General features: G+C 40.5%; 1 protein-coding gene across 6 annotated transcripts in view; it reads left to right on the forward strand.

Moving 5' to 3' along the window:
• The window catches only part of CCDC91 (coiled-coil domain containing 91), a 127,762-nt gene that overhangs the window by 23,617 nt on the left and 90,406 nt on the right, over positions 1-13,739 (forward strand). For 3 of the 6 annotated variants that reach the window (XM_083440786.1, XM_083440788.1, XM_083440783.1), the window contains 3 exons: positions 784-851; positions 2,687-2,881; positions 3,390-3,494. In XM_083440786.1, the coding sequence (XP_083296912.1) occupies positions 784-851; positions 2,687-2,881; positions 3,390-3,494 (368 nt within the window). Of the gene's footprint in view, positions 1-681; positions 852-2,686; positions 2,882-3,389; positions 3,495-13,739 lie in introns of all 6 variants that reach the window. The other 3 variants (XM_083440784.1, XM_083440785.1, XM_083440787.1) reach the window with 2 other exon arrangements.

Consider the following 13,739-nt stretch of genomic DNA (forward strand, 5'->3'; position numbering starts at 1 on the left):
CCCCCAGTTATCTTCTTCACTTCCCCCTCTTCTTGCAGCCTGATTTCGCAACCACTGAACCTTCTGCAAATCAACCTTATCAGCTCTCCTTGCCCTTGGAGATATAGACAGGACACTTTCTAGCGAAGGGGAGTCACTTATCTCTCTTCCTGTTCTGCTTCTCCTAGCTGTTCCCCACTCAGTCTGCCCAGCTGTTGTTTTCCAAACTATGTCCCTCTGCAAACCAATTCTCTAAATCTATATACTTCTCCATTGTTAATGGGCAGCTTCAGAATTCGGGTTAGGAGCAGAAAGAGGGGGAGGCTCCAACCATTCCTCATCAGAGCTGTAATCCTCAGTCTGATCTCTGACACATATAGTATGACAAATGTGATTTTATGAATGAAAAGCAGCATTTGAAATTCACTGTGTAGTTTCTACCTGGTATCATGTTATTCTATCTTGGCAAAATAGTCAAATTTGAAAATGTTTTTTAAGTGTAAAAAGGGGAGGGGGGAATCATAATACATGTGCGAAGTAATCTAGCCTTAAATTTTCTCCACATCATTACCTATTTTTCCATTGGCAACTTGTAAAATTCCTTTCTTTAATTACCAAGTTCCTATTTTTGTCATCTCTGTTAGATGTTGAATTTCAGAAATAAGTGTATATTGAGCTTGCTTTTTCATGTTTCCTATGTAGCACCTGAAATCCATGTACCCCCAACACTTTCTGCTGAGGTTCTTCAGGAGTTGTCTTCCACTAATCCCAGCTTTTTCTCTTGTGATCCATTAATTCCTTCAGGTGATGATATGGTGACAGATAGTCAGCCATCAACCAGCACTTTAAATTTAGCTGATCTTAAAGAACAGGTAAAACGTACCTATTTTTATCCTTTATGCACAAAATTGATATTAATCCACATTTAACTCAATGGGACTTAATTGTAAGTAGAAACATATAAGATTGCCCTGTAAATCATTTTGTTATGCGCATAATATTGCCAGGAGTAGAGTGGAGAGCTGAATTTTTGTAGGTAAAACATGCATTTTTACAACTAAAATCTTGGCTGCAGTCCACCTGACCAAAATCTCTTTAGCCTATTGAACAGATACATGAACTGCTGGCCTGTGAACTGGCTCTGGTTCTGGCTCTTCAATCAACTTTATTTGTCCTGTCCATGCAAAATTGGTGTTATATTAGGTACTTTCCAGTACCGTGATACATCACCAGCGAAACATTGCAACTCACCAATATATCACGATACCTGAAATAAGGATGGAGCTATGTCAAGGCACTGGCTGACTTCATGGTTTTTCTCGCATTGTGATTTTTGCCTGCACCTGCTCTTTAATTTGCTGCCGCCTGCATGAGGCCAGGGAAAGCTGAGCCAGTAGAGTTAACAGGAGTTGCAGGAATCAAGAGAAGTATTTGCTGGCTTTACAGATTTCCTCACATTATGATTTTCCATAGCACACACAGACAAACACACACATACATACACACATAATGATTTGTGATATATTGGCAGGTCAAAAATTATGAAACTTATATAATGATACTGACTTCAGACCGGTTTTGGATGATATATCAGCCAACCCTACTTTCCGGTCAATCCCATACCTGAGGATCTGAGGGGCAATTGAAATCTCTGCTAAAAAGGGGGGGGGGGTTTGTTTTAGGGGTTTCAATGTAAACCTCTTCCTGGGCTGAGAGCCACAATGATGAAAAATGCCCCTGCTTCTCTGCTGATACAGTGAGGGGGGAAAGTATTTGACCCCCTGCTAAATTTGCCCATTTGCCTTCTGACGAAGAAATGACCTACCATTTTAATGGTAGGTTTATTGTAGCTGTGAGACACATAATAACAACAGGAAAACATTGGGTGGACTGAGGAGTGTGCGGCCTTGGCTCTCTTTAATGTCTCTGCATAGGTATGCACTGTGTGTGTATGCATGCATGTGCAAAAGTGTCATGGTGGCTAGTAATGCCCACTGCTGGCAGACAGCCCTCAGAGGGGTTGTTGTGAAACCCTTTGGTCAAAAAAGATTGGTCACAAGTGCTAACCTCTTTCAATTTCAGAGCTGCAGCACCCTATTGCAACCATGGAGCCCATTTGAAATCAGTGCTACAACTGCACCATCATGTCTTTAATTAAGTACTGTTGCTTTTGATAGTTTGTAGTCACAGGTCACATTAGGTGGGTTGGAGCCAAAATCTCTTTGATCTGTAGCAATGTGCCCTGTGCATTTTGAAATGGAAGCTATGATACTGACCAGCTTGAGAAGAATATTGCATTTTCTTTTTGTCATTGTATTTTTTCTTATAGTTATGTAATCCATTAGAATTATTAAAAGAAACCCAGTGGTATTTTTGGCACTTTCCCCCTTCAGCAGCAGACTTCCTGTGCCATGCTGATTTTGAGACTCTTCTCAGTTTCAAAAATGTCTTGCTACAGGGACTGCATTGGGTAAGTTCTGCTGTTTGGGAAACCAAGGTCCAAAGTCACCTTGGACGCACATAATTAGTGGCATGCTTCATTGGCTCATTGCGAAAATCCCTCTTATTCAGACAGGCCTGGAACTATATATATTTTCATATACCTTTATTATCTGCATCTCAGGAAGGTATTGCTATGGAAATGGTTTCTCATTGTAATTTTTATCTCTTGTCATTTCTATGCATTTTTGTATCTTCAATGAAATAGGTTCCATTATCAGTTGATCCTTCTTTGAATGTACCAGTTTCCTGTCTGAGTGTAACTGAAGATGTGGAAACAGCAAGTGAAAATGATAGGAAACTAGAATTGGATGAAGCAAATAAAGAAACACTTCAGCAAACACTTTCAAGTCTAGAAGTTAAACTTAAAGCTGCTGATGAAGAAAAATGTAGAATAAAAAAGGTATAATTAAAACTCCTCAGCGTCATCCTTTGAAATCTATGGGTAATTTCATTATGGTTGTAGCTGGCAACATCACCTATAGTTAGACTTGTCTAACACTTTCCAGTCCAAGATCCTGTCCTCGGTTGCTGTTTGCTTTGCCCAAATCTAACCATTTTAGTTTCCTTTCCATGTCTGACTCAGTTTGACTTATTTGGAAAGTTTCAGGAAAGAAGGTCAAGATCCTTCGGAGAACAAGGTGGAAAAATGTTATTTTGCTGATAGTCTAGGAATATGTTGTAGGGGCTCTCTCTTTCTGTATATATATACACCTTTCTGGTGAATATCATATTAATACTGTTAATTCTGCTGAGCTTAAAAAAACCCTTAAATTCAGTGGCTTATCAATTCCTCCCTTTGCCCAAAAGTTGACTAATATTTAATTGTTTAATATTTTTTGTGGAAAGTCTGGCTTAGAATTTAAAAATAGGTTCAGTACTTCTTCATGTTAATCTTAAATCTTTTTTAGGAGTTAGAAGATTTGTTGGAAAAATACAGGATTCTGGAAACAGATTTCCTGAAACACAAGGAGGATAAATTGATTTCACATGAAGATCAGTACAACAAGCTTCAGGTAACTTGTTTTTCTCTCCCCACTTCCCTAGGGCAAAATATGTGGTCCAATACATATTTTTCTTTTTCAGTGACTTGCATGGTTGCCTGAAAGTTTGAAAAACCTTTTTTTTCTTTCAGAACAGGGCTTTAAAAAAGTAGAAGCTCTCTTGCCACTGAATTTTATAACATAAAGCCATGGGTCCCCTCTTCCCAAGGTTAACCCTCCACCCAAAAACCAAAACCAAAAAATGCATCCCATAAGCTGTTCGGCATTTTCATAGGCAAACATTAAATTTCTATCAGTCTTTCAGTGCTTTGGAGAACTTGTAACACTGACTTCAAAATTTTAATCTTTTTCTTTTCTCTGGAAGTATCACATGGTATTTCCCTTTGACGGTGTTTGTCTGGAATGAACGTATAATTATTTTGCCAATGGCTGCTCTCCATTATTTGGTGGTAACAAATTCAAAGGAAGCCCAGAGAGGCATAATTTGCCCATAAAGGTTGAGTACATAATGCCTTCATTCAGTAAATAAATTGAAAATATTCTTTGTGTGGAAGTGATGTCATGGGTGTCTGAGAGCCACTTGTTACCAGCTTTGACACCTGTTGCCCTATGTAAAAAAAGGTAAAGGTAAATGATCCCATAAAGTAATGCTATAAAGTCGTTTTTTTGGAGCGGCCTCTGTAGCATTTGTTTGGGGGAATGTTTAATGACTCACAATCAGCCCATGGAGCGATAGGCCGCTTGTGAGTGCTCCAGCATGGTGGCCAAGACAACAAAGCAGAGCTGGCAATGGAGGAAACCAAGAGAAGTGAAGGTTGCCTTTCATTGTATGTACCTATTATTTCAACCAAATTCCTCTCAAAATAGCCACAAGTTATTTGGGCTAAAAGTAATTAAGTTGTATTAAAGCTGAAGCTGTGGGAAACCCCAAAAATTGCATGCACAAAAAAGTTACAAGCCAGTCTATTTACAAGTCAGTTTATTTTTCAGTCCAAGATTATTAAATGCTATTTGCCATTTAGCAATCAGAGATCTAGGAATAGGGATAGGTAAAACCTGAAACAAGAACAACTTTTATGTAGATAGGCCTATGTAACTGTTAACATTTTTTGATCAGCCAATCATTTTAATGATAACTTCTGTCTGTTTCTATTGTTGCACACCACAGTGTTATATTGTATGTATTGGTGGCATATGAATACTTTTATAAGTACCTTAATTTACGCAATTCCATCATTTTTAGGAATTCAGCTCTTCCTTCAAAATACAGGTTGGATTTAGCTCATCAGGCTATGTCCCTATTAATCTTATTGTTAACCAGGCTATAATTTAAGGTAAATCATTTAAGTTCCCAGGTAAATAAACATCTATATATTGAAGAGAAAGGGAAATCTTAATTCCAGTTAAATGACATGTCACAAGTTGTATGTTGGAGTCAATTTTAAGAAATAAGGATTTAGATTTATTATAATTCATCCTGTAGGCAGCCAAAATACTAAAGTCTTGGAGGTTAACCATAGCTTTTGGGAGGGAGGTTAACAGATTATATGACAAAACTGCCATATCACCTGCAAATCAACATAGGAGATGGGTCTTGGTTGTCATTTACAGCCCCTTATATATGCATCTGTGTGAAGAAACAAAGTGATGGCTGATCTTCCATTCTGGTCATCTTGGGCCCATCTGGGGTTAGCACTACCTAGTTGTTGAGGCAGGAACTCTAGTTACTTCACAGGATCCTTTTCTGGTGGTGTTTCTGGAAGTGGCAGATTCAGTCTTATCTGAATCAGGGTGGGTTGATGGCAGGTTTTATGAGCAAAATTGGTTTTCAGATGAAAAATGAGAGAGAAATTGCTGAGGTGAGGTCTAAGCAGTACTTGAACCAACTTGTGTTTCCCCTTTTGCTCTTCAAATCAGACTTCTACCTTAACCTGCACGTTAACAGGGCAGACCTGCTTCCATCACACCTAGTTTGGTCATCGATCAGCCCATGTATTCAGCTCCACCCTTAGTTGAAAACCATGAATTTTTGAAATCAAACTTTAAAATGTAGAACAATGTTGTTTCATTTAGTGCACATGAATATGAACAGCAAGAAATATATCTCGGAGGTAGGTACATTCTGTGGCGAAGAGTATTAGAAAATGTATGTTTTCTTTTAAAAGTAATATGACTTACATCCTGTTAAATATCATCTTCTAACAAAATATTTAGGTTGGTTTTAGGTGCAGACATAGAGGAGACAGAACACTAATAATGAAAAATGGGTGTTTAAAAAGTTATACCTGCCACTAAATTTATAGATGAAATTCCAGGAACTTTTGCAGGTCATAGAAGAGCTTGAAAATATGGTGCATTGAGGAAAGTAGCAGGAAAAGGGTACTTTCTTAGTTTCTAGCCTTGTTTTTGCTAGTTGATTAAACACATTTATGCATATGCCCACTTCTGTTCAGTTTTTCTGCCTGGACATTTCAGTTTATTTTTGGCATGTCTTTGTGCTTTTGAATTCCTTTCCTTGTTTTATTCAGTGACATTTCCCCCCCTCCCCAAACCTCCCAGAGCCACAAACTCAACGTATACAGCGAACTGTATTGAACAAAGTAGATTAATGAAGAAGCACATAGAAGAGAATAGATAAATATAGCACTACCTAATGCTAAAATGTATCTGGAATGACTTTAAATCCTAAAGGGCACAATAACTGGCAGAAAATTTACTTTTTCCAATTTGTACACTTTCTAATACTGCCTGGGCTCCTTTCAGCTAGCATCTTTCAATCCCAGCTGTATCCAGCAATGAGGGTGTCAAGCCATCAGATCCATTTCCAATGATTGCCTCAGAAATGCTAAGCATACATTGCTTTTCCTCCTCTTTTAGGTTTCATTTAAATATAAAGGTCTCCTACTAAATATGAAAAAACAACAACACCAGAATTATGTTAGGACAAGAGCAATGATTTGATCAATGTGATCCATTATGAAAATGCTCACAAAATTCCTGCCTTTAAAATGGTCAGTTTGTATATTCCATAGTATTTGAAGTTCTTCATCTTGGAGTATTACTTTTGCTATGTAGAAACTTCTTTTAGGAACATGAAGATAACTTTAGCTCACTTCAGGTGATTTTCTAAACTAGGGGTAACCAATGTGGTGCCCTCCAGGTGTTTGGGAAGTGAAAAGAAGCTTTTGCTCCCCTCTTCTCAAATGTGTACGGCAGTGATTTTCAAGCAGTGTGCCATGGCACCCTGGGGTGCCACAAATAATGGCCAGGGGTGCTATGGGCAACACTGGCCTATGTCCCCTTTTCCTTCCCTTCCTCCTCTGATGTCCTCTCGCATCTCTGCCTCCCAAAGGCTTGCACAACTGTTTGTTGCAGCAGCCTTGGCTACAAGCACCACAGGGGAATGGTGCTGGTTGCCAAGAGCTGAGGTGGTCTCAGAGTAAGCAGGCAGGCAAGCAAGGGAGCCTAGCCAGCCAGTCCATGAGCCCTTGCTGTTGGGAATGGACAGACAAGTCCCATGCCCCTGTGGGTCCGTGTGAGGAAGCACCTCTCTTTGGGGCAGGAGGGGCAGCTCAGAGACAGGGCGGCAGCAGCGGCTGCCCAGAGGACACCCAAGGAGAGGGGAGAGGAGGCTGAGGTAACGCTCCACAAGGGAGGGTGTCTGAAAAAGGATGAGAGGCTGCTCGCTCTGCAGGCAGAAGGTGACATAACTGAGCCCCACAGGGGTACTGCAGAAAGAAGGTAGTTGGTTAAGGGAGCCGTGGACTCCAAAAGGTTGAAAACCTCTAGTGTAAGGATAGAAGAGAGGGAGCATGTGAATCATAGGGCTGCTTGCTGCTCATTAGCAATTCCCACTCACCCCTTCCCAACAGGTGGGCAGAGTTTGCGGCCCTAAGCGGGGCCACCTGGCTGGGTGCTCCCCTCCAAGTAACTGTGGGCTTGGCCGACCCCTGGTGGACCAATGGGCTGCCCTCGGGGGTGTGGCCTAGGAGTAGGTTTAGGGGCCGGTTCCCGGTCAAGACTCACTTGTCTTTTTCTCTTCTAGGGTCATGTAAATCATGTTTTTTAAAGCTCATGTTCTCAAGCCAGGTCATTGCAATTTGCTATCTATAAACAAACTATGGAGCAGCAGCAGTAATATCTCAAGCCAGTGGTGTAGACATCTATATTAGCGTATCTGAGAATTCGTTATCACTGCCTTAAGGAACAAATAGAATAAACCTTAATGTTTGTTTTCATGTTATGTAACCTTACAAAAAGTAATGCCTGGCTTGTTTTTCTGTTATCTCTATCGCTTTTTTCTGTTGTATTGTGTATACAGGTAACTTGCATTTTGGCTGGGGGGTGTTGTTTTTGTTTGTTACCATGTTACGTATTTTTGTGATTTTATATTGTAAACCATGCTGTGATCCTCAGATGGACAGTATAGAAATAAAATAAAATAATTTAGGGGTTATATTCTGGGGATTGCATTTATACACACAAACATTTATTCCCAAACTACCCCCTTGCACCCCTTTGGAACTGCCCCCAATCTTACCTTCCAAAACCATCATATCAAAAGAGTCTTGTCCACCAAGCAAAGCAGAGAACTTTTAAGCTCTCTTCCTTGCTCACTGGGCTCTGGGAGGCCCTTGTGAGATCCAAGTTCCAGCGAGATCTCATGAGAGCCTCCCAGAATGTAGTAGGGAAGTCTGAGAGCTTACTGTAAAAGCTCTTTACTCTGCAGGAAAACCCTGCACAAAAAGAGCTTCTGTGCCTTTAATTGGTGTAATTTCAACTGTCTTGCTTTCAGTTGCATAAAACTGAAATTGTACATGTTAAACGTGTATAAGTTGTGAGTTACTTATGTTAGATTGTAGACTTGTTTGTTGGGGCAATGATGTGCAACATCTAGAAAACTTTATGTGATACTTTGTTGAGCACCTAGAAAACCTTACTTGTGGTGATAATGGCAGTGAGTATTAGGACTATCTTTTATTTCTTCTCTAAAGTGCAATGTGAAATACCTTTCTTAGTTTAATACTCTAAACTGCTGTAATAATGTAGTTCAAATATTCCATTTGCCTAGACATTTTGCAACATTACTAGTCAGAATTTAATTGAATCCTGGGGAATTTGAATTCTCCATTCCCAACGGAAAGCTGCCTTTTATTGAACAGGTTCCTCATCAGAATGGGGTTCCCTGTCTTGGAGGAGTTACAGTAAGGGGACAGTGGTAAGTACCTACCCCTGTTTAAAAGTGGACTCCTAGAAATGAGCAGGACATGACACCCACCAATTTAAAAAGAGCAGTTCCATCTCTGTTGAAATGAAGATGAGCCTTCCAGTAAATGTAGTCTGACTTCAAGATCTAATGCTACTGTATTACAAAGGATATGGCCAGGACTCCATTTCTTCCAGGCTTTGGTTATTGAATAGTAGCTAAAGCATTAGGTGTCTAGACACTTGAATGTTCAGTAGCATTCTGAGTCATTCTTCTAACTTTAGAAGGTTATTTATGCTTCCATAAACATTTGGATATTAACAGTTTCAAGTTGGATGCAATTATTTCAAAGGACAGTTAGAGATGGAATCTGGGTGGATAAAATTAAATTGTGTCTTAAAAAACAAAATAAATTAGGTTTTTAAAAATTGAAAGATATTTTACGAGAATATATATTATTTGTATATAGTGTTAGTTAATCTGTGTCCTTAAATATGCAGTAATAAAATGATATCTGACTAATGTAAATAAATGTAATGTTTGTACTAATAATCACTTAAAATTAAGAAATTGCTGTCAAACTCATTGCATTAATACCAGCTCTCCCAGGTAAAGGAAAACATGACTTTTGATGTTAATCGTTAGCTCTATGACACAGTAATTCATATGCTGGCAGTTATGGACCCTGAGACCTTTCAACCAGACATTTTATTTACATGTCATAGAGAAAGAGTGTTTTACGTAGTCACTACAATTCATCAGTTATATTTAACTAATAATAAAGGCAATAATAAATTTGTATTCTACTTTAAAAGAGAGAAACTAAAACTGGTTCATAGAAGAAAAATCATTGTACAAACAAAAGTCAGCAATTCAATAAATACTAATAGCAGCAGAAAGGTTAATAAAAATGTTGTCTTGTCTGGAAAAAAAGCACAGTAGCAGCAGAAACAGTTAATAAGCATTGAAAAAAATCAAACTAAATCTGAAAGATAAAATAATTGAATTAGCTTTTTCAAAAATACTTTGGCTAAGATTTTTAATTGTTATTGATGTATTTCAGCAAAAACCTTGGCACCATAAACAATTTAGCACTGTAATTTTGAAGTGGCATATAATGATGTTTACAAAATAGCTTAAAATATAAAACCAGTCTTTACCAAACAAATGAAGCCTGAAGCAGCATATTGGTGTGCCATCTCATTTTTTTCTGGAGAAAACATTTCATAAAAGTTGGTTTCACTACTAAGAGGTTCTGCTCCTGGGCTCTGCCAACCTAACTTCATTCAGGAGCATCACATGAAGCAAGGTGATGACCTGAATGAGGTTGAGGTGCCTGCTCTCCTATGTATTAACATAGACCTCGAGGGCCCTGACTTTACCCAGCTTTGTCCAGCTCTGGTGACCTGTCGGGACTTATGTAATGCGCTGCATATGGGACTGTTCTTGAAGACAGACTGGAGGCTGCAGCTATTTCAAAACGTGGCTGCTAGGCTGATAAAAGTGGGACAGCCTGATGGGAAAGTATGTCACCAGTCCTTAAAGCACTGCACTGGCTGCCGTTGAGCTATTGAGCCCAATTCATGGAATGGAACCAAAGTACCTAAAAGAGCACTTCCTGCAAGATCAAGCATCTCAGAAAGTGTGATTGGCAGCTGAGGTCTTAGTGGTGGTGGTGCTGCCACCAGGGGCTGTCCCGTTGCCATTGAGCTGTGATAGGGCCTTTCCAGTGGCAGTTTCCTGTGTGGAATGCTCTCCTTCAAGAGGTGCGTCTGTCCTCATTATTGACTTCCTGGAGAAATTCTTAAACATCCATGTTTTCCGGCTAACATTTTTATTCAATTTTCATAGCAGATTTTGTTTTCATAGCATAGCTTCTCCACAGTGTGGTGTAGTGGTAAGAATGTTAGACCTACATCATGGAAGACCAGGATTCAACTCTCCACTCAGCCATGAAACTCATTGGGTAACCTTGGGTCAGTCACAGTCTCTAGTCTAGCCTATCTCAAGGGATTATTGTGAAGATAAAATGGGAGGAAGGGGAACAATGGGAGGAAGGGGAATAATCGTATTCATGGGCCCATAGACAGTGGGCATGCCTTACTTAGGTTTGTTAAATAGGTTCATTAAGGAATTGAGGGGTATAACCTGTTCCAAAGGGACAGACCAAACAGGAAGGGGAGAGGAGTACACTTGTGAAGAAATCCATAACCCGGAGCATGAAAAGCTGATTGAGAGCATATGGGTAAAAAATGCAGGGGAGAGAAATGGCAATGACCTTACTGTGGGTGTCTGCTATAGACCACCAAGCCAGACTGAAGACTTGGATGATGCCTTATTAGAGCATTCAAAAAGGAGAAAAATAGTAATCATGGGGGACTTCAACTTCCCCAAAATCTGTTGGGACTCAGACTCTGCCAAGAGTGTAAGGTCTGATAAATTCCTCCATTGCCTCACTGACAATTTCATTTCTCAGAAGGTGGAAGAACCAACAAGAGGATTGTCTATCTTGGACCTGGTCCTCACCAGTAGGGAGGAATTGATTGCTGAAGTGGAAGTGCTTGGAAACTTGGGAGGAAGTGATCATGTTCTCCTGGGTTTCAGGATACAGAGGCAAGGAGAAACCGAGTGTAGTCGGACACGCACTCTGGACTTTAAGAAGGCCAATTTTGAGAAGCGGAAGGAGCTCCTGGGTGTGATCCCATGGTCAGAAATACTCAATGTGAAGGGAGTCCAAGAAGGATGGGAGTTTCTAGAAGGAGAAATGTTGAAGGCACAAATGCAGGCAATACTAACAAGAAAGAAAAGTGAGAGGCGTCAAAGAAAGCTGGTGTGGCTGCATAAGGAGCTTACAGATGAGCTGAGGGTTAAGAAGGGCATGTATAAGAAATGGAAGAAAGAGGAAATCACAGAGGAGGAGCCAACGAGTAGCCAACAGGGGGAAGGTCAGGCCGGCAAAAGCTCAGAATGAGCTCAGGCTTGCAAGAGAGGTTTTAAAAAAAGTTCATTTGGCCAAAGTAAGAGGAAAAACAAGCAAGTGGTAGGTCCTCTGTGTGGGGAAGATGGAGAAATGCTATTGGATGACAGAGAAAAGGCAGAACTTCTCAACACCTACTTTACCTCTGTCTTCACCCAAAAGGAAAGTGATGCCCAACCTGGTGATAACAGAATAAGTGACATAAGGAGGGAGCTGCAGCCCAAGATAGGAAAAGAGGTAGTAAGGGAACACCTAGCTGCTTTAAATGGATTCGAATCTCCAGGGCCTGATGAGCTGCACCCAAGGGTACTAAAGGAGCTGCAGATGTAATTTCAGAGCCTTTGTCTATTATCTTTGAGAATTCTTGGAGAACAGGTGAGGTCCCTACAGACTGGAGGCGGGCAAATGTAGTCCTCATCTTCAAAAAGGGGGTAAAGGAAGACCAGGTAACTACCAACTATTGAGTTTCACATCATACCAGGGAAGGTCCTAGAACAGATAATTTAGCAGTTGAGCTGTGAGCATTTTGAAAAGGATGCTGTGATTACTAAGACCCAGCATGGGTTTCTCAAAAATAAGTCATGCTAGACCAATCTATTTTCTTTTTGTGATGGAATTACAGACTTGGTGGATCAGGGAAATGCTGTGGAGATAGTGTATCTTGATTTCAGTAAGGCTTTTGACAAAGTCCCCATGATATTCTTGTGAAGAAACTGGTAAAATGTGGGTTGAATGAGGTAACTGTTAGGTGGATTTGTAGCTGGTTGACTGACTGAACCCAAAGAGCACTCATTAACCATTCCTTGTCATCCTGGGAAAAAGTGACAAGTGGGGTGCCGCAGGGTTCTGTCCTGGGCCCGTTGTTGTTCAACATCTTTATAAATGACTTGGATGAAGGAATTGAGAGGATGCTTTCCAGATTTGCAGATGAAACCAAACTGGGAGGGGTAGCTATTGCTGCAGAAGACAAAATCAGATCTATCTATTTATTTGTTTCCCCTTCATGGATCACTGCCTTGCCGTGGCGAAGGGGCTTGAATAACTCAGAATAACTCAGAGAAGCTATGAACTATGCCAAGCAGGGCACCCAAGATGAACAGGTCATAGTGGAGAGTTTTGACCAAATGTCATCCACCTGGAGGAGGAACCGGCAAGCCACTCCAGTATCCCTGCCAAGAAAACTCCATGGACAAAGACAACAGGCATATAAAAGTTATGACGCTGGAAGATGAGACCCTCAGGTCGGAAGGCGTCCAACATGCTACTGAGGAAGAGCGGAGGACAAGTACAAGTAGATCCAGAGCTGATGAAGCGGCTGGGCCAAAGCCGAAAGGATGCTGAGTTGCGGATATGCCTGGAAGCGAAAGGAAAGTCCAATGCTGTAAAGAAAAATATTGCATAGGAACCTGGAATGTAAGAACCATGAACCTGGGTAAGTTGGATGTGGTCAAAAATGAGATGGCAAGAATAAATATTGACATCCTGGGCATCAGTGAACTAAAATGGACTGGAATGGGCAAATTCAGTTCGCATGACCATCCTATCTACTACTGTGGGCAAGAAACCCATAAAAGAAATGGAGTGGCCCTCATAGTCAACAAAAGAGTGGCGAAAGCTGTACTGGGATGCGATCTCAAAAATGATAGAATGATCTCGATACGAATCCAAGGCAGACCTTTTAACATCACAGTAATCCAAGTTTATGCACCAACTACTGGTGCTGAAGAAACTGAAATTGACCAATTCTATGAAGACTTACAAGACCTTATAGATGTGACACCAAAGAAGGATATTCTTCTCATTATAGGGGATTGGAATGCTAAAGTAGGGAATCAAGAGATAAAAGGAGCAACTGGCAAGTTTGGCCTTGGAGATCAAAATGAAGCAGGGCAAAGGCTAATAGAGTTCTGTCAAGAGAACAAGCTGGTCATCACAAACACGCTTTCCCAACAACACAAGAGACGACTCTACACATGGACATCACCAGATGGGCAACATCGAAATCAGATTGATTATATTCTCTGCAGCCAAAGATGGAGAAGTCAGCAAAAACAAGACCTGGAGCTGACTGTGG

The sequence above is a fragment of the Podarcis tiliguerta genome (assembly GCF_965153285.1).
Source record: "Podarcis tiliguerta genome assembly, chromosome: 5".
NCBI classification, from domain to species: Eukaryota; Metazoa; Chordata; class Lepidosauria; order Squamata; family Lacertidae; genus Podarcis; species Podarcis tiliguerta.